At 31.7% G+C, this 27744-nt stretch overlaps 1 protein-coding gene across 1 annotated transcript; it reads left to right on the top strand.

Moving 5' to 3' along the window:
* The first annotated feature begins 10112 nt into the window (after positions 1-10112).
* LOC134699338 (interferon-induced very large GTPase 1-like) lies at positions 10113-23885 on the top strand. The gene is made up of 6 exons (XM_063560948.1): positions 10113-10133; positions 10516-10588; positions 11230-11339; positions 11715-11805; positions 19030-19263; positions 20107-23885. The coding sequence occupies exons 1-6, from the start codon at positions 10113-10115 to the stop codon at positions 23883-23885; spliced, it is 4308 nt and encodes a 1435-aa protein (XP_063417018.1).
* Positions 23886-27744: the final 3859 nt, after the last annotated feature.

Here is a 27744-nt window from a genome sequence, read left to right as displayed (position 1 = left end):
CATGTATGTAAGCGCATTATTGTATTTTACGTTGTAATTTATAGTTTATTTTATAGTTGGCTGAATGCCTCTAGTCAATTTCATCTGCATTTTTCGAAAAAGCTATTTCATGAAACTAGTTTATGGAAAATAAACAAGTCTATGCAATCAAAGACTATTAACCAATTAGTTTACTTTAGTCATGTTGTTATATAATTGTTTTATATACGATTTAAGCTTTGAAAATTGTTGTAAGAATATAAGTGACATAACCTCTCGACCTTTTTTTGAATCATAAAATTCTTGTCTTAGTGCCAATAGTCCTTGAAAGAGGTCAAAGACCTACAATAAGTGAGAAACATTAGCCTATATTCAAAATGTTGCAAACAAATAATTGGAAACAAAGCCTTATATATAAAAGAAAACGAAGATGTAGGTTAATTGCCAATGAGACAACCTTTTACAAGAGCCCATGTTAAGAAACGTAAATCTATTTTGTTTGTTACAGATGTTATCAGGGCCGGGACATTAAAACGTAATTACATATGTTAAAACTTTCCGATCCGATGAGAAAATGATGACCTAAATTTACCTGCAATTTACAACAGAAGGAAAAAGTATAAGATGAGTTGAAGTAAGTTTATATAGGTCACTCTAAATCGATTGATAGAACGTCTTAATCCCAGTATTTGATGAACGATCGTAGGAATGTATTCTTCTATCTCTTCTTTAAAAACGTTTGGATCCAAATTATCACTTCAATCATATAGTTATGCATTTTTAAAAGTGATATCAATTTAAGATTGTATTCAATACAAAACAAATCTAGTTGCAACATGTGTACTTTATACCAAATATATGAAATATGTGTCGTCATATTGGTTGGCCAAAATATCGCTGCAATAAATAATTAAGTTTAGCAATACTTTTACAATAATTGATGGTGGTTTGACCACAAGCGGGATTTCAGCACTCGATCCCGGATTTAATCAGTTATAAGTTGACATGATCAACTAAGACCTTTTGTTCTCCGATGAACCCTTCTTATACTTTTGACATTTCAGATGAGTTGCTAGAAATTTAACAGGCTTCAGCAATACATCAGCACGATAAGTGTAACGTAACAGGATAAGGCGTTTGACATTTGTATGTCTTTGTTCCCAATCGTAATTGTTCAAATCTTAACTAAATTTTTCTTATCATACACTGAGTTGGTCACTTTGTCTAAAGAATCTCTCAGTTGCCATATGAATATCATTTTCATTGGAGCCAATTATTCAGTGCTTTTGCGACATAACGATGAATTTTGCCTATAAATACTAATTTGATCTAAAGTACGTGTTTAATTATTCCAAACAAAGTAAGTGTTAATTTTCACACTTGCTTACTTGCAATCTCAACGAATTTCAAGTTTATCTTAAATTTTGTGATTTTATAAGACTGTATGTAATCATTGTAATGATATGTTTTTATAACGAACATTATCTCAGGTAATATAATCGTTATTGTTACGGTTTAAAGTTACCTATATATTTCAATGATATGACCTATGTACGTAATTCGACCCAACATGCATTGTTAACTTATGAATTTTTTAAATACGTCGCTAAAGTGTTAACAAATACTTTTAACATCATACTCTGGAGCTTTCAATCATTTGAAATGTTTTCAACATGATATTCAATGAATTTTATTATAAACAGTTCAACTTTGATCATCATACACTTTAGTGATTTGACCACTTGTGACATCCAACAAAACAAACATGGTAATGAAAAATTTCTATAACATACACTGAACCATCAAACAAATCGACAGCATTGTATATTTCAAACAGATTGGATGGTGAATTGAGGCTCGTTAAGGGCTATAGCTAGGTTTCCCTTTATGGGAAATAAAATTTTCAAATAAAGTACTGCATCAGAAAAAACATTTAACAAAAACACAAAGTTAGCTTGGACAGGCATTTATAATAAGTGTTTTTGAATTTATCAATTGAATACAATTTCGACGGTTCTAATCTGAGTTTTGCCATAAAATGTCATTCATAACAGTGCCTTTGGGAGTACCAGCCACCTGTCGAGAAACTTCATTGCAGAAACAAACATAAATGTTGTCAAGGAGAACATTTAGTGATTTTATCATCTCTTACACCTCAATACTTCAAAGTGAAATTGTAGTATAAAGAAAGGAAAAACTGTCAACCGAATAAAAAGGGCCGTCAATTGGAGGTAGTTTATTGAATGAATTTGGTCATGATTGATACAAAGAAATATTAAGGTGGTACCTAACACTACAGGGAGATAACTTTGTAAAGTCAGCTAAACGTATTAATAACGTCGTGTTGTAAAAGAAATATTAAGCTTCTCAATGATCAAAATTGGTGTTTGTCAAACTGCTATATAACCAGTGTAATTCTTCTGACAAAACGGTTGGTTCAAGCAACAGTTTTCGGTACAGATATATACGTATAACTGAATGACATTCAAATATAAAAAATTACGACAATAAAGAAATGTACCAACAGTTTAAAAGAGAAGAAAAACACTAACAAAGTCTATCGAAATTTTGAGAATAAGCTTGTTTTTATAACAAAATATAGATTGTAATGACATTTGAAATAAGAAACTCTTCTCAGGTAAAGTAATTCTTTGGTTGAGGAGTTTTTTAAACGCACCTTACTGAAACCTGAATATAGGTCATAAGAAACATTTTAACAAAAGAATAGATGTTTTGAACAAAACAAAATATGAAGTCTCAACTAGTGCATGCACTTTTTGGAAACAAATAATACCACACAATTTGTATACAGGTAGTAAACAGTGGCTTTCATAGTTGTCAAATTATTTGTAAGTATTCATTTGCATCATTTTAATTGTTAAATGAGTTTTCCAAATCGGATCAATGTTAAGTTATGAGCAAATATATGTAGTTATCTTAGCAGTTGCAACAGTAAAATCTACATGTATGTAAGCGCATTATTGTATTTTACGTTGTATTTTACAGTTTATTTTATAGTTGGCTGAATGCCTCTAGTCAATTTCATCTGTTTTTTTCGAAAAAGCTATTTCATGAAACTAGTTTATGGAAAATAAACAAGTCTATGCAATTAAAGACTATTAACCAATTAGTTTACTTTAGTCATGATGTTATATAATTGTTTTATATACGATTTAAGCTTTGAAAATTGTTGTAAGAATATAAGTGACATAACCTCTCGACCTTTTTGTGCATCATAAAATTCTTGTCTTAGTACCAATAGTCCTTGAAAGAGGTCAAAGACCTACAATAAGTGAGAAACATTAGCCTATATTCAAAATGTTGCAAACAAATAATTGGAAACAAAGCCTTATATATTAAAAAAAAACGAAGATGTAGGTTAATTGCCAAGGAGACAACCTTTTACAAGAGCCCATGTTAACAAACGTAAATCTATTTTGTTTGTTACAGATGTTATCAGGGCCGGGACATTAAAACATAATTACATATGTTAAAACTTTCCGATCCGACGAGAAAATGATGACCTAAATTTACCTGCAATTTACAACAGAAGGAAAAAGTATAAGATGAGTTGAAGTAAGTATATACATGTAGGTCACTCTCAATCGATTGATAGGACGTCTTAATCCCAGTATTTGATGAACGATCGTAGGAATGTATTATTACTACAATCATACAATACAATATTCAATACAAAACAAATCTAATTGCAACATGTGTACTTTATACCAAATATATGAAATATGTGTCGTCATATTGGTTGGCCAAAATATCGCTGCAATAAATAATTAGGTTAAGCAATAATTTTACAGTAATTGCTGGTGGTTTGACCACAAGCGGGATTTCAACACTCGATCTCGGATTTAATCAGTTATAAGTTGACATGATCAACTAAGACCTTTTGGTCTCCGATGAACCCTTCTTATACTGTTGACATTTCAAATGAGTTGCTAGTAATTTTACAGACTTCAGCAATACATCAGCACGATAAGTGTAACAGGATAAGGCGTTTGACATTTGTATGTCTTTGTTCCCAATCGTAATTGTTCAAATCTTAACTAAATTTTTCTAATCATACACTGAGTTGGCCACTTTGTCTAAAGAATCTCTCAGTTGCCATATGAATATCATTTTCATTGGAGCCAATTATTCAGTGCTTTTGCGACATAACGATGAATTTTGCCTATAAATACTAATTTGATCTAAAGTACGTGTTTAATTATTCCAAACAAAGTAAGTGTTAATTTTCACACTTGCTTACTTGCAATCTCAACGAATTTCAAGTTTATCTTAAATTTTGTGATTTTATAAGACTGTATGTAATCATTGTAATGATATGTTTTTATAACGAACATTATCTCAGGTAATATAATCGTTATTGTTACGGTTTAAAGTTACCTATATATTTCAATGATATGACCTATGTACGTAATTTGACCCAACATGCATTGTTAACTTATGAATTTGTTAAATACGTCGCTAAAGTGTGAACAAATAATTTTAAAATCATACTCTGGAGCTTTCGAGCATTTCAAATGTTTTCAACATGATATTCAATGATTGATATTATGCACAGTTCAACTTTGATCATCAGACACCTTAGTACTTTGACCACTTGTGACATCCAACAAATCAAATATAGTCATGAAATATGTCTATAACAACCACTGAACCATTTAACAAATCAACAGCATTGTATATTTTAAACAGATTGTAAGGTGAATTGAGGCTCGTTAAGGGCTCAGATAGGTTTAACTTAATTGGAAATAAGGTCTTTGAGGTACGTTATCTTCAGTTTTTCTGTAGAACTCATTCAAGCATTATACAATTTGGCTATGATACCTATTTGTGCACAGAGAATATAAGAAAATTGCCAAAATGGACTAGGAAGGATTAAAGCTTAGACAAAAGGTTGAAGGTGATCGAAAACTCTGATAAAGAAAGGGACCAGTGTCAGATATTTATGAAAAAAAGAAAGGAATTTAAAACCAGTTATATGCGGATAGTTTTGCAATAATGTTTTCAAATTTTGTCGAAATATTGAGAATTAATTGATCAGGTACTCAATGGCAAGACAGAGCAAAATCATTCCTCTGAGAGGTTCAGTTTTGAAGTAAAGGCCTTATATTTCACAGCGGAATAAGACCTCACATATGACTAGACTTGAATAAAGTTAAATGACAAATATACTGAACTCCGATGACAATTTAAAACGGAAAGTCCCTCATTAAATGGCAAGGTCAAAAGCTCAAACACACCACACGAATCAAAATAACTATCGAAATACAGACAATTTCTTATATAAAAAAATGTTAGATTAGATAAACAATCAAATATGTTACATAGAAGCACAAATAGGCAAACAGTAAAAGCACATTAACAAAAATGAAAGACAATAGTACACTGACGCAATGTATAGAACCACGTCATATGTTTCAAGGAAACCCTAAATAGGCCTACCAAGCACATTAGCAAACAAGAATACAAAATTTTACCATAAAACAATAACACAATGACGGGACCAAATAGTAAAAGTAATATTAATAAAGCCAACTGCATAATGGAATGCTGGACAGTTGCAAATGATGCAAGAATAAAGAAGTGTGTGGTGAAAGTGGCGACAAAGACACTGTAAATGTGACAATTTTTTCAGGATTACAAGCCTCAGAATATTTTTGATTGTGACGAATATTATATGTTTTAGAACTCTTCCTTATAAATATTTGACACAAAAGACATCTGAATGAAAGAGTGGTAAAAAGCAAAAGCACATTTAACTGTTATGTTTTTGCCACTTGCCAAAACCATCTCTAAGATTTGGGAATTGTTCTTGCTTTTAAAGAAACAAAAAGGCCAACTTTTTTCAAAGTTTCCGTATTGTACTAAACAAAACTGGACCACTAAATTGTGCAAATGAATCAATAACTAACAATGTTATACTTGATTTAGTTCACTTGACTGTCATACGAAACTTTGTAATAATTATTCAAGGAAGCAAGATAATTTGAACTAGTTAAAGATGAGAAGTACATAGGATCCGTACAACTTTTAATAACAAAGACCACTAGATTTGTTGAGCAGACTGGTATGCGAGTGTAAATGCGAACGATAAGAAGAAAAAGATAACAACAGCAAAAAAAACTATATTTGCGTGTACAATCGAATAGTGTAGGAAAACACCATTCAAATCTTGATAATTTCAGTCAATAAACTCATCCCAGAGACCAGGTTTAAAAACATATGTGCACCTAACGCGCGTTGCATCTGTAAAATACTCATCAGTAACAAAACAACAAGTTGAAGGAACCAAAACAGGTACGAAGTTGAAGTTGTCATATCAAAATGGACAAGCTAGTCTTCAATACTGTAAGCATTAAGAAAATACTTCCATTGATCCTACAAGAATAGCCAACGATAACAACTTTGATGAAGATGGGTTTTTATAAAATGTTTTAAGATAATAAAAAAGAAAAATTGTGTCATCGAATTTGTTCCCTTGCTACAAGTAGAAATTATATATTTCTCTATTGTCTTAGGACATTCCAAAATGGCAATAAACCATCAATCTAGCTTAAAGATTTTCAACGATATTTATGAAGTAAAATTTCTGATGTTGAAAAAGATATTATCATTAATTTATGCTATAATAATTATTTTTTTTAGAGTTCAAAATTATGTGAATGAGAATGATGAAAACTCTAATTTAGTTTAAAATACTACATGGTCAAGCAATCATTCTTATTTGAATTATTGTGCTTCCACAAATGGAGAAACTGAAAGCGATTCGTAGTGGACACAGAAGCGCCACCACAAGACTGATAAATAAAACAAATGACAAAATTTTGGAAAATAATTTTAAAAATCAAGAACTGTCAGCAGCCATAGAAACACTGGTGAAAAAGAGGAACTTGCTTGAAGATTTCGACTCAAAGATTCTAGATGGAACAGAAGTCGAAAATATTGAACAGGAAATTGTGGACAGTGACGAATACAATTTACATTTGGATGAGGCAATTCACAAATTCAAAGACATTATTTCCAACTCAGGAGCCTTCGTTTCTAAACCTACAGTGAGTATTTTTTTAAATCAAGGTCCAGAAGCACATATTTCAACCATTCCTACATTTGGCAATATAAATCATAACACTATTTTGACACATGATGAGTTTAAAATCATTTTGTCATTGACGAAGTAAACGCAATGTATAACCGTTCTCCGACTTTTTATGACAGTCTTCCAGTTTAGACTTGCCTACAATTTCATTATATATTGTACACTGGCTGAAATTTTGGATTCTTTGGAACAAAACACTATTCCTATGGTGTTACAAGAATAGAAAGAATCGCTACAAATCAATAACAGGTGTGTGTTTTGTTCATATAAAACAGTGAAGTGTCTGGCACAAACCAATGCTGCTAAATTACTTGATTATTTTCTCTTTTTTAATGTACTAAGTGTTCAATTTTGTTTTGTACGATTTTCTGTATCCAATTTTCACATGATTTATATAATAGTAACTAAATAGATATTCTATATTATGCTATACTTATTTAGGGATATTTTGTGTAAAATGTTTTAAGCGTTGCAGGTTGATTTAAAATACATGACTATAGAAGTAAGCAATGAATGTGGTTATAAAACTTGATAGATACTTTTTGCACTTCTTTGTTTAATATTTGTTTGTTTTTATTATGTTTTTCCACTTTTCTGTGGAAAGACCTATTGTTTTTTTTCTGATTATTTAGGTCTTTCCACTTTTCTGTGGAAAGACCTATTGTTTTTCTTCTGATTTTTTTTTCTTCCGCCTAATTTTGTTCTCGTGATAAATATTTGTTTCCCAATATGTCGCTTAAATATTTGGTATATGATATCGAACAGTTTATGCGCTTTTGAAATTTACCCTGCGTAACCGAATACTTTACTGTATAGGAGTTATCTCCCCAAACACTGATTTCCTTGTGTCCACTACTCCTTTGCAACCGTGAAAGATTACGAGAAATTTATTTTACAAAATTGCTCGTTATATCCTTCCAATCATTTGTCCTAATTTGACCAAAGCGATATGTACGCTCCATATGAGAGTTATTTCCCCTTATGCATTTGATATAAGTGATATGCATTTCCATCTCGTAATCCATAAGTGATAGAGACCTAGGATCTTTTGATTTGAGGTCCTTTGTCTAAAAAATTGAAAATTAGGTCAAGGTCAAAGGTCAAGATCATATTCTACTTTTTGAATTTGGCTGATTTCCACTCATTTTCAGAAACCGTATAAGATATCAACAATTTTTTTTTTAAATTGTTAGTTGCGACATGTCTTAACACGTAAATTTTGATTGCAAGGATATGTTGAACGTAAAAGTGAGTATTCTCCCCTCTTGTATTTAAAAATACGTGTATGGTGATACAACTGATTTACTAAAAATAATTAAGACTTATTGTCTTTTGATTTGAGGTCCTTGGTTTATGACCTTGAAATTGATATCAAGGTCATAGCTAAATTTAATGTTCTAGATGTTGACCTTTGCTTTTAGCTCATATGTATACATGATAAAGCCATGATACTTTTGGTAAAAGGTATCAAACTATTTAACCTTGAAAAAACAACCGGAAGTGACCTTGTGTAAACTGGAAGTAGCTATTTTTTGTACTTTATTAGTAAAAAAAGTATATAGAACCAGATATTTTTTAATCAGTGTCAATTTGATATTCAAATATTATCAGAAGTAACATTTTTCAAACCGGAAGTAACAAATTATCTCCCTTATTCAAAAACTATTGTGTAGAAACGATATATTTTTGGGATCAGCGTACAATAAGCTATCATTTAACGATTGAAATGACATCTCAAACTTAATTTGACAACTTTCATATTAAAATACATTGCTTTTTGTGGAAAGACCTTCAATTATTCTCTGAACAGTTGGTTTGTTTATTTATTTTATTTTTTTTCTTCCGCTTTATATTGTTCTTGCGATAAATATTTGTTTCCCAATATGTCGCTTAGATATTTGGTATATGATATTGAACAGTTTATGCGCTTTTGAAATTTACCCTGCGTAACCGAATACTTTTATTTGTAGGAGTTATCTCCCCAAACACTGTTTTCCTTTTGTCCACTACTCCTTTGCAACCGTAAAAGTTTACGACTAATTTATTTTATAAAATTGCTCGTTAAATCCTACGTATGATTTGTCCTATTTTGACGAAAGCAATATGAACACTCCATATGAGAGTTATGTCCTCTTATGCATTTGATATAAGTGATATGCATTTCTATCTTGAAAACCATAGGTGATAGAGACCTTGGATCTTTTGATTAGAGGTCCTTCGTCCAAAAAAATGAAATTTAGGTCAAAGTCAAGGGTCAAGGTGAAATTCTTATTTTTGAATTTGGCTTATTTTCACTTATTTCCAAAAACCGTATAAGATATCAACAAATTAGTTTTACTAAATAGTTAGTTGCGATATGTCGTAGCACGTAAATTTTGATTGTAAGGGTACATTGAACGTAAAAGGGAGTTTTCTCCCCTCTTGTATTTAAAAATATACATAGGGTGATATAACTCATCAACCATATATAATTAAGACCTATGGTCTTTTGATTTGAGGTCCTTGGTTCATGACCTTTAAATTGATCTCAAGGTCATAGCTTAATTTGACGTTCTATATTTTGACCTTTGCTTTTACCTCACATGTATGCATGATAAAGGCATGAGACTTTTAGCAAAAGGTATCAAACCATTCAACTTTAAAAAAAAGTGACCTTGTGTAAACCGGAAGTAGCGTTTTTATTGTTCTTTATTAATATAAAAGTATATACAACCAGCTATTTTTGGGATCAGTGTCATGTAAATATTTAAATATTATCGAAAGTGACATTTTTCAAACCGGTAGTAACAAATTATCTCCCTTATTTGAAAAATATTGTATAGAAACCAGACATTTTTGGAATCAGCGTACAATAAGCTATCATTTGACGATTGAAATGCCATTTTAAACTTAATCATAATATTGGTGGAAAAACTTTCAATCGTTCTCTGAACAGTTGTTTTTTAATTCTAATTGAGATTATGACATTGGTGACTGATGTACCCCTATTTTGACAATTTTATCTATTATAAAATTGAGAATGGAGATGGGGATGTGTAAAGTGACAGCAATCCGACCATGGAGCAGACAACAACCGAAGGCTACCAATGGGTCTTCAATGTATTATGTCTGTTTTGTTCACGCATCGTTGTTAATATAATAAAATTTAATGCGATTGACATAAAAGATAGAGGTATGACGCTATAAAAACAGGTTCAATCTACCATTTTCTACATTTGAAAATGTCTGCACCAAGTCAGGAATATGACAGTTGTTGTCTATTTCTTCAATGTGTTCTATCATTTGATTTTGCCATTTGATAAGGGACTTTTTGTTTTGAATTATATTCAAAGTACAGTAATTTTGTGATTTTACTTTTTATTATCATATGAAAACACGGAAAATGTACAAAATAAGTGACCTCGTTTTTATATATATTTTAGGATGTTGTAGCATGTGTTCAGAAACCTTCTAGCTTAAATCAGAAAGATGAAATAGTAGACAGTGACTTCGAAGGTAATGAGCGACAATGTGTTTGGCACAATGTTATTACATACGTATATTACATAATGCTTTGATACATTGTTTGTATACATTGTTCTCTTTAGATTGGCGAAAGTATTTGTTTGACACACAATCATGTCGGCAGAATTTGTTATGTTTTCAATAAAGGTTTGGCAGACACGGGTACTTGTTAGTTGGGACATTTTTATGAAATTCTTTATATTTAGTTAACATGTAGTAATTATATCGTGTTTAGGAATACTCAAATAATAATAAGAAACTTTTAAAAACTACCCGTATCAACTATTGAAAGTGTGTGTTCAATGGCTTTACTTAAATTTGATAGCATCACGTGTTTCTGTTTTAACAACATCCTTTCCTGAATGCATAAAAAAAACAATTGATACTCTCATCAGCTACGCAAACCAAACACACTGACAGATTACGATAGATACGTACTAAATCAAATATGTTAACAATTATTAGTTTGATTTTAAATTGCAAATTATTCGGCAATCCAACCATTTTACATTTTACTCTCTTTAGACAAACACCTAACCCGTGGTTGAATCGTCAAAGTTTGTAGTTTAGAACAAAGGTTTTGTATTCAATTCAATGCTGATTGGTTAAAACTTTTCTGAACTTTTTTTCAGAGGACCAAGGCAAAAATCCTTTAAGGCAAACGGCAGCAAAAGAAATACAAATGTCAGATAAAACTGAAGAAATTGAGAGGGATGGCTACGGAAATACTTATAACAGCGAGGTATTCTGAATTTCAAATCAAATTATTTAAATACGAATTAACAGCCATTTAATATACCAAGCTTATGTTTTCGTATGCGGGCCACACCTTTTCATTTAAAAAGACTCATCAGTGTCACCCAACTTAAATGCTTTCGGTAAAAACAAAACGTTCTATGTAGAAGACTATGCATCGGGTAGTTTAAGTGGTTGAAATTTGTCTTGTTTGTTGAAAATCTAATATTTTTTTTGCGGTTGAATCATTTGTTATATTAGGCATTTCCCAAACTTTCAGAAGGAAAAGACAGACGATTCAGATATAAAACTTGTAAAAGGGTACAACTTTTCCCGCTCATTGACTCAGTAAATAAGTATTTTTGTATGTGTGTATCCACAGGTAACAGAAGAAAAAAGTAAATTAAAAGATGATATGAATCAACAAACGGAGGAAAGCGTGTCGCACAACTCTGATGTGAAAATAAACAAAGGTAAGAAAGATAAGCGTAGGTAAAACAAATTAGAGAAAGTTAGAAGACTTTAGCGTAGGTCAGAAAAGATAAACATTTGTTAGATAAGATTTGCTTACATGTAGATCAGAAAGAATTGACTGATTCGCTAAAAATAACAGAACGCCCACGTCATTAAGGACATACTGCATTGCGACTAAAAGATACTAAAAGGTGCATAAAAGTCTCAAATAAAATTGAGAATTGAAATGGGGAATGTGCCAAAGAGACAACAATCCGACCATGGGGCAGACAACAGCCGAAGGCCACCAACGGGTCTTCAATGCAGCAAAGAAATTCCCGCACCCAGAGGCGTCCTTCAGCTGGCCCCTAAACAAATATGTTACTAGTTCAGTGATAAAGGACGTCATACTAAACCCTAGATTATACAAAGGAAACTAAAATTAAAAATCATAAAACACTAACAAAGTTCAGAGACTCCTGGCTTGGGACAGGCGCAAAAATGCGGTGGGGTAAGACATGGTTTTTTTAGATATGTCAACCCTCCCCTATACATCTAGCCAATGTTGAAACCACAAACGCACAACAATATGCATAGTAAACTCAGTTTAAGACAAGTACGAGTCAAAAGGAACTAAACAAAATGACAATAATACATAAATTAACAACAGAGATTTTGACTACAAGCAGTTACTTACATGCCATCTCCAGACCTCAATTAAACAGATTGAAAGATTAAGTCTTCGTCATATGAATATCAATCCCTCCCGTTATGGGTTTAGTATTACGGTGTATCATCATAAATATATGAGAAGAACAAAATCCATGCCATGCCAACAACTGGTTTTGTAATACATATGTTTGATTCCGATGCGAAGACCCTATAAGTGAATCAATTTTAAAGACAAAATACGCAATCTTTAATATCCTGACAACAGTATCGTAACTATATCCCTTCTTAATAAGTCTGTTTAAAGGTTTTGTTAGCTTTTCAGTTGAATACTGACATTGTTGTGTTTTGTTAAGAATAAAAGATTGAATGTGAAATACCTGAATGTATAAGATGTCTACAAGGGGAGTTATATTTACTAATAATGTCCGTGTACCGATGACAAAATCTAGTAAATGTTTTGACTATTTTATGATAACTAAAAACCCTGGTTTAACATGATTAAAAAGTTTTCCGTAATACGTTTTTTCCTCGTTTTAATCTAATACGTTATTACATACACAAGCGAATCGTACCAGTTGAGATATATAAACACCATAAGATGGTGACAATGGAACGTCACCATCTAAACATTGATATCTAACGATAGGAATTAAAATCAGAAAGTACATGCCATCTTATTTCAGTTTTGCTCTTAACAGATTGCCTTTAACAGATAGTAATATCAGGCAACGAACTTGATAAAATAACATATTTGCTTGATAGCAGGTTTTTCGGCTAGGCAAACAGATGCTGATTCGCTATAAAATTAGTTGTATTACAAGTGGTATAAACAAAATCAGTGAAGCGCGTAATTTGATGAATTCATAATCTTCCAAATAAAGATTTTGGGATTGTGACGACGATTTGGTTATATCCGTGACCATATATTTCATACAGATTTTCAATAAAGGTAAACAAACTCGTGATCTGATACAAATAACTTATAACACTTTTAGATAAGTGGATAATATATTGGCTCTCAATAATGACGACTTTCTAGCGAACTGACTACGAGATAAATTTAAAATCTAAATTTTGAATTTTTGTTCAATCATTAATGAAAGTTAAATAGTGAAATATCAATTCGCTTTTAGCAACCAGTCTGCTTCTATTTTGTCAAAATAAGCTCAGAAACATTGATAATGATTATTCATTGGCAAGTAAACAATTCAACATCACTGAAAAAAGTATCTATGTGAACTTCAATTTTACTCCTTAATTAACTGGAGATCGCATGGATTGTGCGTGTGAAGTAATGCATAATCTATAAAACAAAACTAGACAGGACTATAAAAATCTAATTGCACGATTTCGATATCTATTTTAGATGGTGTCTAGATTAAAATACACACGAAATCAAGCTATATATAATAGAACCGATTCCCTGTGAAATGTTTATTTTAGACTCTTTTAATTTGGATAAATATTTCTCATTGTTATAAATCAAATATGATGAGTGAAACTGAATTTGACAGTTAGTGCCCTGTTAAATAAAGCAAATACTTACAATGAACACTGCATTTTCCTGGATTTTGACATATAAATCTTTAATGGGTAGGTTAATTCCAAAATTAATGATAAAAGATGATTTTTGATTTCCTTTTGTTGATTGTCCATTTATAGATGGTTCATTGAACTCACTCGATTTGCTCGCAACCAAAGTATTTAGAGCAAAACTGACATGGGGTAAAGTAGTTATCAGATGAAGCTCTATCAGCCCTGAAATTTTCAGATGAATCTTATAACCCATTGTTCGGTTGCTGCCACTAAAATAGTAATTTTAAGGATTTTTTGCAGTTTCTGGTTATCATCTCGAATGATAAAGATAAACTGTAAACAACAGAAATAGTCAGCAAATATTTATCAAAGGTACCATGATTATAATTTAGTACGCAAGACTTGTGTTTCGTCTACATAAGCAAAGTTAGAGCTGCAAATAAGCTTTGTATGAACAAAATTGTAAATTGACCCTTAAAGGAGTTATTGCCCTCTTAAGACAATTTTTCATGATGAATTCAATTTCTGCCAAACTTGGGTTGAACGAGTTTTAGAGTATCTAGTATAAACTTTGTATTTTATTTCCTTGCACGTCAAAAAACATAGCCACTATATATATACATGTAGCTAAAATGGAACATATGTGTAAAAAAAGAAGCTTTTTTTGTTTATGAAGAAAATATGAGAATACAAAGAACATTTATATGAAAATTTTAAGCCACTCATTAATGTATATTGAAAAGCAAATACAAGTGATCGATTGAGGTTCTTGGGAGTCTCTTGTTTATTGCCACAGTCACTAAAAACCATTTTTTTCGTTATTCGTGTTATTACGGCTTGTTTTTGGGGGCTTATCGACAGAACAAAGCCACCCCAAAACAATACTCAGTGAAGATCTATGAGTTCCAACGACAGTTAAAATTAAATATAAGCTCTCTAAACAATTCAAATTATAGATATGCATACATTAAGATTTTTTTATTAAGGGCTTTATGTAAACAATGTATACTGTAAACTGTGAATCTATACTGAGTCATCATAGTTAAATCCCAGGATTTTCGCATTCTTCCTGAAATATCCTAAAACTTTGTACTTGTGTTAACTTCATTTAAATATACGAGTTAAACCAGATTTGGTGAAATTCTTTATGATCTATTTTTGCACCGTAAAAAGTTGCAATTCTGTAAATATAACCAATGCAATTTGCCATACCCTTTGTGGCTAAAACTGTGCCACTTTATTATTTTTGAACTGATATTAAGGATCCAGAAACAAGCAATTTGACTTTACAAATCTGTGCCACTTTTACCATGATGTTTCGTGAAATGTGTTATTCCAGAACGGAAAATTGATATACATTACTATTTAATTCAAAGGTCGAAATATGGGGCTGTACGGCACTTTTTAACATTTACATGCGTTGAACTTTGCGAGTTTTAACCTAAATTCTATACTATACCTACCTCCACTTTTATACATCCTGAGAATTAAGTTCAAGACGCTATCATGTTTTTCTATACTGATAACATTACCAAGTTATGTCTCAATTGGCTGATGACACAACACTCTTTTTCAGTTCAAAAAATGAAATACACCAATCATTAAACCTAATAGAAATATTTGGAACACTTTCTGGTTTGAAACTGAATAAATCTAAAACAGAAGGTATATGGTTAGGTAGACTTAAACATTGTAAAGAAAAAATTGAAAATATACACTGGAGCAAAGAACCAATTAAAAGTCTAGGTGTTTACTTCGGATTACATAAAAGTGAATGTCACAAATTAAATATTGAAAAAACAATGAAACAGACAAAAAAATTAATACTTGATTGGGAAAAAAGAAATTTAACCATGATACATGTGATAGGACGAATAACAGTTGTTAAGTCGCTTATTTTACCTAATCTTACTTTTTTGGCTTCGGTTGTTTCAATACCCCAAATGTACATAAAAGATTTTAAAAAACTTATTTATAATTTTATATGGAATAATAAACAAGAAAAGGTAAAACGCTCAACACTTACCAAAGATTACACAAATGGAGGTCTAAAAATTACTGACATTGATTGCTTCTTAAATGCACTAAATATTTCATGGGTTAAACGATTAACGGCAAAAGAATTTGCTAATTGGAAAGTTATTCAAACATATTATTTCAATAAATTTGGTAAAAACAACCTTATATTTTATATGATGCCTGACAACATAAAATCATTACCTAATTTAAGTAATGTTCTACCTTCATTTTACTTGAACATATTAAAGAGCTGGTATGAAGCATATAATACATCAACAAGTAATACGCCTATCATAAATTTTAGAAATATTAGGCAGCAAATGTTGTGGGGTAATAAAAATATAAAATTTAAAGGAAAATGTTTAGTTTACCCAAATTGGATAAAAGATGGTATTATTTTCATTAATGATATAATTGACCAAAAAGGGCACATATCACAAAAACTTATATTGGAGAAACTAACCTCAAAAACCAATTGGATCTCAGAACTTTTAAAATTGAAAAATTGCATTCCAAAAGAATGGGTTAGTACATTAAAATCTGACAAATCTTTGAAAACTTCTGTAAAAACAAAATTAAACTTGTCCTTGACTGTTAACAAAAAAACAGAACTAATTGAAAATATGTCATCCAAAGATATATATAACTATTTAAATAACAAAAATGAGGAGAGACCACTAGGGTTCTCCAAATGGAAAAACATCTTTCATCTAGAATCAATCACTCCAATAAATAATGTGCTTCAATTTACTTTTACCTATTTAATTAATAACAAATATAAAATGTTAAGATGGAAATTACTCCATTTCATCCTACCATGTAAACAATTATTACTACAATGGCACATACAAGAAACAAGTATGTGTGACTTGTGTAACGTGACTGAAGATTACGAACACTTTTTTTCTCAAATGTCAATTCTTTCATGAATTTTGGAAGAAAATATATGTACTTGTAAGCAAAATCAAAATTGGGTCACATATTTTTAATTTTAAAACTTTAGTACTGGGCTATAAAATACATGATCCTATGTATAATGATATAAATCTCTTTCTAACTGTCTTATTATATTCAATTCATAAAAGCACTCATATATCAAATTATAAACAAAAAGACATAGACGCTTATGCAGTTTTCAGAAATGAATTTTTAAAAACATACGAAATTAACATATATATTAATGCTAAAAACAGAAAATTTTTAAATGATGTAAAAAGATACATATGATCATGAATAGCTGATATAATATTTTTTTTCATGTATAAAATTTGTGTAGCAAAAGTTGACAATATATGATCTGAGCACGTGGTAATAAACCAAAACAGCATGTTTTGTGAAAATGTACAGAATTTTGTCTCAAAATACTTTTATACACACTTTATTACTTAATCAAATGATTTTCCAACAACAATGTCGAAACTTACCACATGTAATTTTTAACTAAAGTTGAAGTTGTTCGTGTGTATCAATAAAACATATAAATTAATCCAGCTTCAACGGTTTTCATCAATAAGGTTAAAGGTCAACGATCATAAAGTTTTATCTTTAGAAACAAAACCGGACAAAATGGTACACTTTCCGTAATCATGAAACAATATAGTTTGTAAAATGTATGTAATAACCATGAACTGTAAAACTAACAAACTATGATTTTATATATGAATTCACTGAATAAATTCCCTGGTTATCCAGTGACTAATTCACAGTTATGTCTCAATGCGCTGGAACTCAGAGATAATATCTGGCAACTAGTAAGTTAACAAATAAACATATCTATGAATATTACATATCTTCCCAAAAGACGTATGGCTTGTTAAACAGCTATATTTACAAAGTGCAATCCTTCCATCGGGAATAGGCCATTTATTCTAAATTCATTTGTTTGCATGGTACGGGTTATGTTCATCTCATAAAAATAAAGATACCAGAGACATTCAAACTCATATATCGAAAATAAACTTTCAACGCCATGGTTAAAAAGGAAAACAGACAAACAGACAAATAATAGTAAACAATGCATAACAGAAAACTAAATACTAAGCAACACGAACCCCATAAAACACTCACGGTGATGTCGGGTGCTTTGGAAGGGTAAGCAGATCATGCTTCACATGTGGCACCCGTCGTGTTGTTCATGTTATTACAAACCCGAAAATAGTATAATCCCGTAGTTCCTGTATGAGTTTAGCCTCATCAGAATTAAAGAACATGTCAGCAAGAAAAGGGCCACAATTGGTTCCCATTGGAATGTCGATAGTTTGTTGACAAACACGTTATTCAAACGTAAATTATACATTGTCAATTATGAGGTCAAGCATTTTGACAACGTCAGTTTCAGAGGGAAAATTTCTTTTTGAATCAGAGTGATTTTTTTCAGAGTAGGATTTATCCGTTCTGTAAAACAAGATACTTTTTTCTACGTTGGCCATTCTTTTTTATGCAACAAAGCCATACAAACTCTTTTAATTCGTCTTTTAGTTCGATATATAAAAGTAATAATTTACAAAGACAAATAAAAAATACTCTAACACTTCATTTAGACGATAAACAATGTCAGATCATCGTTTTTTATTTGTGAAGTTGATATTTTCCACAAGGTCTTGGGATATTTCGGTGATTCTTTAAGAAAAATAAAGAACGAGATGGTTTTGCACATTCCCAATGGTTTATCTACTTTCTACTCAAATAACTTTAACTGGTAGTTATGTGTGCTAAAAAACTTGAAAAGTGTGCCCAATACCTCAAAGAGAAAGTCTGTTTTTTAAAAGATTATTTCTATCAAATTGTATGAATAAATTACCGATGATTTCTCTTTAAATAATATAAATATATACACTAAATGCCATTTTTTTCTAAAAGTATTATTTTTCTATAAAAATTATTGATGTACTAAGAGTTAATTTTTTTAGTAATGAGGTCTACTATATACTGTGTTATCTTATGAACATGATAAAACAGCTATACTGCTTGAATTAAAATACCAAATGTCACAACTGGATTTTCATTTTTTTTCTCAGAGGAAAAGAAGTTCGCAGACCATGAAAAAACAAGTACGCCTACAAGCAAATCAGTTCCTCAAGATTCTTGCAGCAGCATGCTTCATTTCTTGAAGCGAATAGGACTAGAAAGGTTTTATCCAAATAAATTAATGTTAGTGGATGCTATGAGCATTCGGGCAATAACAACATCTTTTAAACTGAAAGATGTTGCATTAAAATTTGTGGAAAATATTGTAATGATGAATTGTACCTGTAGGGACCAAATGCTTCATGAATTTCTTGAAAATATTAAATCTGAGAATTGCGAGGAAGGTCAAAATAAAAACATGTCAGATGAGTTTTGCTTTGATCATATATTGAATGATACTGGCAATGAAGATAAGATTGAAATAAATCCACTTGACCTGCTGCTTGCGCTATTTAAATGTAGTAGCCCAATGTTAAAACAAATAATTGCGAACAAATTGTTCATGTGCAAGCTTTCTATTCCATTTATTCTCCCAAATTTTGGAAATGAGCCCATAGAGGTATCTGTGTGGCCACTGCGGTCAATTATTTTAGAAAAAAAAATTCAGAAAAGTACATTTCAAGATATGTCTGTGGAATGCCCATGTGACATTGTCTCTTTTGTTCGGATAGGTTGTCCATCAGTCTCAAAATCAAAACTTTTAAATGAAATTTTGACAGATCAATATCACAATACCTATTTAAATAAGGACTGTCCCCTCGGGACAGCAAAACGAATCTTAAGTGACGGAATGGTTGAAGCAGCCTGGTACATTCCATCGAACAAATCAACAATCCTTAGAAATACGACAATGTTTCTAAATTTGAGAGGAAATGCTATTTTATACACAGAGCAACTTTGTGGAATGTCACAACTATCAGATGTTTTAGTAGTAATGGTGTTACTTAGCGATTTGGAAGACAAAACATTCAATGGTGTCCTCGTTAATATGTTTGAAAACGAAAAAGGTGTTGTTGTAGCCATAGATGCGTTTCAAATTGATAAAATGGTAGTAAAACAAAAACTGCAAACTTTTACAAAATCAATGGAAAGCTACCAGCGAATGGTTAACGTATGTATATTGTCAGTTGGTGGACAAATGAGAAGCACTTCCAACATCAAAACTGAAATGAGAAAGGCAATTGCAGGGATGATGAAACAAAATATAGGAGAGTCGGTATACGATAGGCTACCTAGATGTTTGATAGGTACAGACGAGGAAACTGCACTTTACAAAACAGCTAAATTAAAAGCATTAAATGTTTTTAGACAAATACCATATATCTGTTTGAATGTAAAAGCGACAGTGGTACCCCTTCAAGGTGTTACTTGGGCATCTTGGAGTAAGAAACTCAAAAGTGTTAATAAATCATCTCAGTACAAAAGTTTGCCCGAACAAGGTACAATAAGGAACGAAATGAATGAAGAGAGAAAAAAACAATTACAAATATGTAAAAACATGGGACCATTTATGAAGACATTATTAGATATACTATCAAATATGATACAATCAGACGAAGATTGCACAGTGTTTGTTCTCTGGTTAAAACAATTCCTCGATCAGAGATCAAGATCCGTACTTCCTGGATACTTGTCTCAGTATCAAACTGATTGGCAAGCTCTAAAAACAAACAGGGACAACAAAACAGAAGGTGATGTTATAAAAAAATGTAAAGAGGACCTAGAAAGAACTGAATATAAACTAGCTGAAGCTTCGTTTGGATTTGAACATCTATGTCGAGAGATGGGTCAAATATATGAATCAATTTATCAATGCCGCAGCCAAGATACAATTAATCTTAAATCTTTAGCAAATATGCTTCCTCTAATAACAGCAAAACTGCTCGTCATGGGACAACCATTTGAAATAATGGACGGTGACATCGCTAACGTGCCCCTGTGTTGGGTTAAAGCTGTTCTTCAGCAGTTGAGGACAATACTGGGTGAGAAAAAACTTCTAGCCCTGTCTGTATTAGGTATTCAAAGTTCTGGAAAATCTACACTTCTGAATACAATGTTTGGTCTTCAATTTGCAGTGAGTGCAGGAAGATGCACCAGAGGTGTTTTTATTCAGTTAGTTCCAATAGATACAGCCAACACTAAATTCGACTACATTCTTGTCATTGATACAGAAGGTCTACGAGCCCCAGAACTAGCCAATCAAAAACATACCCATGATAATGAGTTAGCAACGTTTGTTATAGGACTTGGAGACATAACAATTGTCAATATAAAGGGCGAAAATACAGCTGAAATGAAAGATGTTTTGCAAATAGCTGTGCACGCCTTCCTAAGACTAAAATTAACCAACGAAAAAATAAATCTTAAACAGACCTGCGTTTTTGTTCATCAAAATGTGCCAGCATCTGACGCTAATGACAAAATGATGCAAGGTAGACAAAAGTTTGTGGAAGTTCTAGATGAGATGACAAGAGAGGCGGCAGAACAAGAAAAAATTGCAGATATACAGTCATTCAATCAAGTGATAGATTTTGATAGTGAAAAAAATGTTTGGTATTTTTCAGACCTTTGGCACGGGGATCCGCCGATGGCTCCTGCCAATCCTGGATACAGTGAGAGTGTGAGTAAAGTGAAGGAAGCCATCATCTTTCGGCTGACAAATGGCAGAGAAACGTATTTGACTATCGCAGATACTGCTTCTCGAATAGACGATCTCTGGAATGGCATTCTGAAAGACGATTTTGTTTTCAGCTTTCGTAACAGTCTCGAACTAAAGGCATATAATAGCATGGATCAAAAATATCAAGCAATAGCATGGAAATTGGAAAAGTATGTTTTGGAATTCATTAAATCTGAAGCAAAAAGCAAACTTGTCAGTTGTGTAAATAAAGACGCTCTTGAAATAGCAGTTCCTGCCATTATGATTCAACTTACAAAAGAAGTTGACAAACAAGTTGAAGATCTTAATCATGAACTAGATCAGTTTGTTGCAGAAAGCATACTTCAAGACATTTTGATCCAGTGGACACAGGCTAAACGAAATAGACTTTGTAATCATGCAGAAAGTCTTATAATGAAAGCAAAAACAGCTGTGAATAATACAAAAGAAGAATTAAGAATACAAAAACTTCGAGTAAGTGAAAAAACTAAACATGAAATGGAAATAAACAATATGGCCAAGGAATTAGCTCTTCAAATGAAAGGACAAGTACCAAGTATAATGGTAATGGAGGACAAGTTCAACAGTCTCTGGAACTCATGGATCAATAATTTTACCACAAAAGACTTCACCGATATCGTTCCAATTAAAGATCAAATCGAATCACTACTCATTGAGTTGTTCCCGTCAGATGCAACATTTAAAGAAGATTTTATAGATAAAGGATTGCGTTTACCAGACGCAAAAGCTTATCAAAACATGAAACACCTTGAGCAAACTTTGACGGAAATATATATTTCAACAAAGAAACATTTGAGTATTCGCAAGTTGTATATTTTTTGGCGCGAAGTGAGTCCAGATGAATGTAAACATCAAGCAATCGATTTTGCAAATAGAATATTTAGAAAAATTGATCTTAAGCTAGAAGAGCTCAACACCGATGGCATTCGATTTGATCCGTCATACGTCACTGAAATTTTGTACATTGTTTCAGAAGAGTACAGTGAATTCAATCAACACACTAAAAATGAATGTAAATTCAACTTGCTCGCGCCATTTCGTGCTATGATTATGAATCATGTTGTGCGGTATGCAATTAGCTTTTTTACAAGAATGAATGATTCGTATAATATAAAGAATAGCCCAAAAGCACAAATGGGAGAGTATAAAGGCACAGCATGGGCTTTGTTCAAAAATACAGTTGAAGATGCAACAGAAGACTTAATTGCTTTTGGATTTTTCAGAGATGCTATAGTGAAAGCTGTTGTAGACCAAGTATATGAATGTCTCCCTATTGATGCACAAGAAAGTATCCAGATTCTCTTTGCAAATAGGAAATACAGTTTAATTAAAGATATACTTATTCATTTGGCTACAGCTGAGGATTTTCGAAAATATAAATCTTTTATTTCCGATCCATACATCTATGCCACCAGATGGATAATGAAATTATTAAAAAGGGAACTGTTTGAGGAGAAAGCAGGAACTCATAGTGGATGCTTGTATAATCAATTAGCGCGGAGTCGGGTGACAAAAATATTTTCGCATATTTCCAAATGTATATCAGATGCAACAAAAGACTGTCAAGGTAGATCGTCAAGCTGTATGCCAAAATGGATAGATTCGTTTATATTGCATAACTGTAAATCTCCAGATTTACCTTTGTCCAATGATACTCTGATTCATGTCAGAGATAGGAAAATATCTAATCTGGATACTTTTGTCGTAATTTTAAATGAACAGCTTTCTGTTATGGAAGACATGGTGCTAGACACTTTTTCAAATGTGAATTCAGATAATGTCCAATGGAAGAAAAATCCTATTTCAGAAATAATGGAGAGTCTATGGGGTTGCACGGCAAATTGTATGTTTTGCCATGAACCTTGTATGAATAGCGATAAAAATCATTTAGAAGACAAATTTCCTCATAAATGTTTACAGCATCGCCCAGAAGGTATAGGTGGTTGCAGTTGGAATACAACAAACAAATTGGCAGTAGAATTTTGCAATTATTCAATTACAACAGATGCGATTTATATCAGAGGAAACAAAGAGGGACCATATAAAAACTACAAAGAACATTATCCCGATTGGGACATTCCACCTAATTCCGATGTATCAAAGTACTGGATGTGGGTAACATGTAAATTTAAAGATCAACTGAAGGAAATGTATAACACTGAAGCACCAGATATTCCCGAAAACTGGTGGTTGGTTCAAAAGGAAGAGGCAATACAGAGTCTTTGATGTTTGCAAAAAAACTCATTATAGATATCGGGATTAAATTTTATATTTACGCCACATTTTCAATCGTTTGTTAAATTTATCACAAATCATTCATTACGAATTCAAATTTAAAGTACTGACAGGGGATTGCCAAGCGGAAAAGTCAAGTTTTCTTTGTCTATGGTAAACTTTTACAACAAAAAGTTTAGAGGCAAGAAACGAATTAGAAATTATGTCACATAAAAATACTTCTACCACAAAATAGTCAACATATCAATAGAATGAAAGATCGCTTCTGCATCTGTGCTCACTTTGGTTCATACATCTCATAAATAAGTTGTCATGAAGGATAAAGCTGCGAATGATATTTAACTCCTCATGTTTGCTAGTAAAATATCAAAAATTTTCATTCTAACAACAACGCCAACAACAATACTTTATTTAATGCTTAGTCCCTCATCAGAACATCAGGCCTCACATTTGCCATTTGTAGATTGATACCATTAGCCAGTTTCATTTTGATTTGTTTTAATCATAACGTTCAGTTATAGAATTATCTTTATGGATATATTTTGCCAAAATCGGCATTATTTACAAATTTTGGAGATTATTGCAACATTAACTGCAATATCGCTGAAATATCAGTTCGAAAATGCTGTCAACAACATTTATACGTTAAAGCGACAAATCATTTTTCATTCCGGAATTCGCAAAGGTATCATTTCATAAGCTACCTCTGACAAAAAAACTAATTTCCAAATAAATAGCCAAAAAACCTCAGGCTGTACTAAAATGAAAAAGATTTTTAAAAAAATAAAAAATAACTAGGTATCTATGAATGAAAACATATACTAAATAGCAGGAAATTGCATTCTATTTAAAGTTTCATCACACTTTTTTTGTGTATTTAACATTACAATATAAGACTGTTTATAACGGCAACCCACAGATATGTTGTAGATGCGATGAGTATTTAAGACAGACAGACAGATACCATAAACTTATTGACATATAAACATGTCAGCCAGAGTTTGAGCTTGTTTTGCTATATCTATAAAAACAAGATTGACGAAAAAAGGTCATTTATTCAAAATCATAAAATGCAAAAAATTACAATTTGCAAATAAAACATTTGACATAAAAGTTCATAATTAATATGCAATTATAATACATAATTAATACGAAATTACATCAACTAAAATCATATCAATTGAATAAATGACAAATAATAGCAAAGGTGGGGAGAAAAATCTGCCCAACTAAAAAAATCTATTTACAAGGCTACATGTAAAGATAAAATAAAGGGAGGTTTGCGGGTGGGAAATTTAAATTTCACGCAATGTTTTAGAATCACAAGTTATCAAGACGAAAGTTAATGATAAAAGGAAGTGCACACATGGCACGTAAACTTGTGCTGACCCCGCAAGATCATTGACCAATAAGAAGTAAGAAATCCACTCACATGGTTTTCTACACGTGAAAAAGTGTTATACAATTTAGACAATTAATCAAATAGCAATGTTATACAAATCTGACCCACTGGTCACTTCAGAGACATCGTAAAATTTACAATATAAAGTTCTCATTCTTTACATCAGTTAAAGCTATAAAACTACAAAATTAATCTTCCCTGCTGTCTTAAATTATTTTATTCCGCTTCTTAATTAGCAAATAAAATTGGTTTTAAGACAGACAGACAGATACCATAAACTTATTGACATATAAACATGTCAGCCAGAGTTTGAGCTTGTTTTGCTATATCTATAAAAACAAGATTGACGAAAAAAGGTCATTTATTCAAAAATAAAATGCAAAAAATTACAATTTGCAAATAAAACATTTGACATAAAAGTTCATAATTAATATGCAATTATAATACATAATTAATACGAAATTACATCAACTAAAATCATATCAATTGAATAAATGACAAATAATAGCAAAGGTGGGGAGAAAAATCTGCCACAAATACACTCTTACATTAAGAGTGGATCCCCCACCCGAGGGCTCTGGCGACGTGAATCCAGTCTATGTACATAAAATTCATGTTATAAAAATCAATTATGTAAATATAAAAAATATTAAGAAAAGAAAAATAACAGATTGCAGCTACAGACCAGGCAATGCTGACATCCATAACATGCTCTCAAAACAAATCACAAAACATATAATAATGTACACAACTGTACAAATCAAAATTGAAATTAGCATTTCTTATGGCAATGATTAATACAACAGACACAGATATTAAATAATTAAGTGACAAATGTTTTGGCAGGCAATGCTGACCCAAAACGTGCAACTAATAACTTAAAAATTTTGCATCCTTATATATTTCATAAAAGCACTCGATTTCCATCTTCCCATCCCTTGAATCACGGAGTGGGGAATTCCCCTAGCAGCAGCAGAAGTCGCAGCCCCTATCCTGAAACTGTGTGCTTTATAGTACCGAGTATCTAAACCGATGAATGAGAGAGCCGACTTTAAAGAGGTGGTGAAATAAGACCTAGTAACTGGAGCTCCAGACTTAAATTGGAACAAAGGTCCACTTGAATGTCCAAATTGAGACAGATAGTGATGTACATGAGTGACTGGACACGTAATATTATCTGCACAAATCGGGATATAAATGGTTTTTGGATGCAGATCACTGTGTTTATAATATGTCATGGTTATAGACATACCTTTCAAAGTACTATTTTCACGATCAAATGATATGTCGCCAACCTGAAGCACCTGCTTTATATCGGAGCCGCTTTTGGTCGATATCTCACCTACTCGTAAAAAGGCATAAAAAGCAAGTAGAAACATAGCCTTAAGGGCTAATTGGTTGTCTACATTAACAATTACACACGGCAAAGAGTCAACTAATTTGATCAAAATGTCCTTAGTTATTGGTAGTCTAGGGTCATTTTTGCCTTTCAAATTCTGTACACCTTTCAAAATTTTATGAATAACAAACATATCTGTTGGATCAGGCCAACTATTTGATTTGTGCACAAAACTCAAAGCTGATATATGGGTGGCGATAGTTGATGGACTATAATTTCGTAAGAATAAATTAGCAATAAAATGAGATAGGAGTATGTGGGAAGATGGAAATGGTCTGCATTCAGCATAATACGTCTCACAAAATTGTAAATAATTATTTATCATTCTAGAGTAAGATTTGTGTGTAGCATCTGATAAAGATGCTGTGAATAGCTTAGCAACTACAGAGTTAAAAATTGCACTGGAACTATTGTCTGTTTTGGAGACAACCATGGGGCAATCAGGCGCACTTTCTGAAAAGAAAATCGAGAGAGGAGATCACAAACGACATTATGAGTATATATACAAAATAGTGTTTATTTGATTGAAAAGATTCTGAATATCTAATTATTTAAAATTTCAAATAAATAATATACGTGTAAGCCCGGAGCATGAATTTAAGTCTGAAGAACTGATTTCGCAGCACATGACCGTTATGCATTTGAATAAAAACTTTATATTTTCACTGAGACTGACACTATTTACTAATTGAGGTATAACCTGTTAAAAACGACGATGTATGTTAGCTATCTATGAAGCATTTTTTTTTTTTTTTTTTTCTTAGTATATTAAAAAAAAAAAATTTTTACTTTTAGCAATTACAGTAAAAAAAACATCAATTCCAACCATCCAAAATATATAACCAAACAAAAGTTGTATATGAGAATCACATAGACGTCATTGTCGTCATGTTTGAGGGATTAACAATCAAATAAACATTTTTTCCATTTTTTTCGAAAGCATAGATTTAAAAAGATATGGTATGAGTGCCAATCCGACAACTCTTCGTCCAAGTCACAATTTATAAAAGTAAACAATTATAGAATAAAGTACGGTCTCCAAAACGGGC

This window comes from Mytilus trossulus, unplaced genomic scaffold (genome assembly GCF_036588685.1).
Source record: "Mytilus trossulus isolate FHL-02 unplaced genomic scaffold, PNRI_Mtr1.1.1.hap1 h1tg000050l__unscaffolded, whole genome shotgun sequence".
NCBI classification, from domain to species: domain Eukaryota; kingdom Metazoa; phylum Mollusca; class Bivalvia; order Mytilida; family Mytilidae; genus Mytilus; species Mytilus trossulus.
The sequence above is the reverse complement of the archived record's forward strand: the minus strand, read 5'-3'. Positions and strand labels throughout refer to the sequence as shown.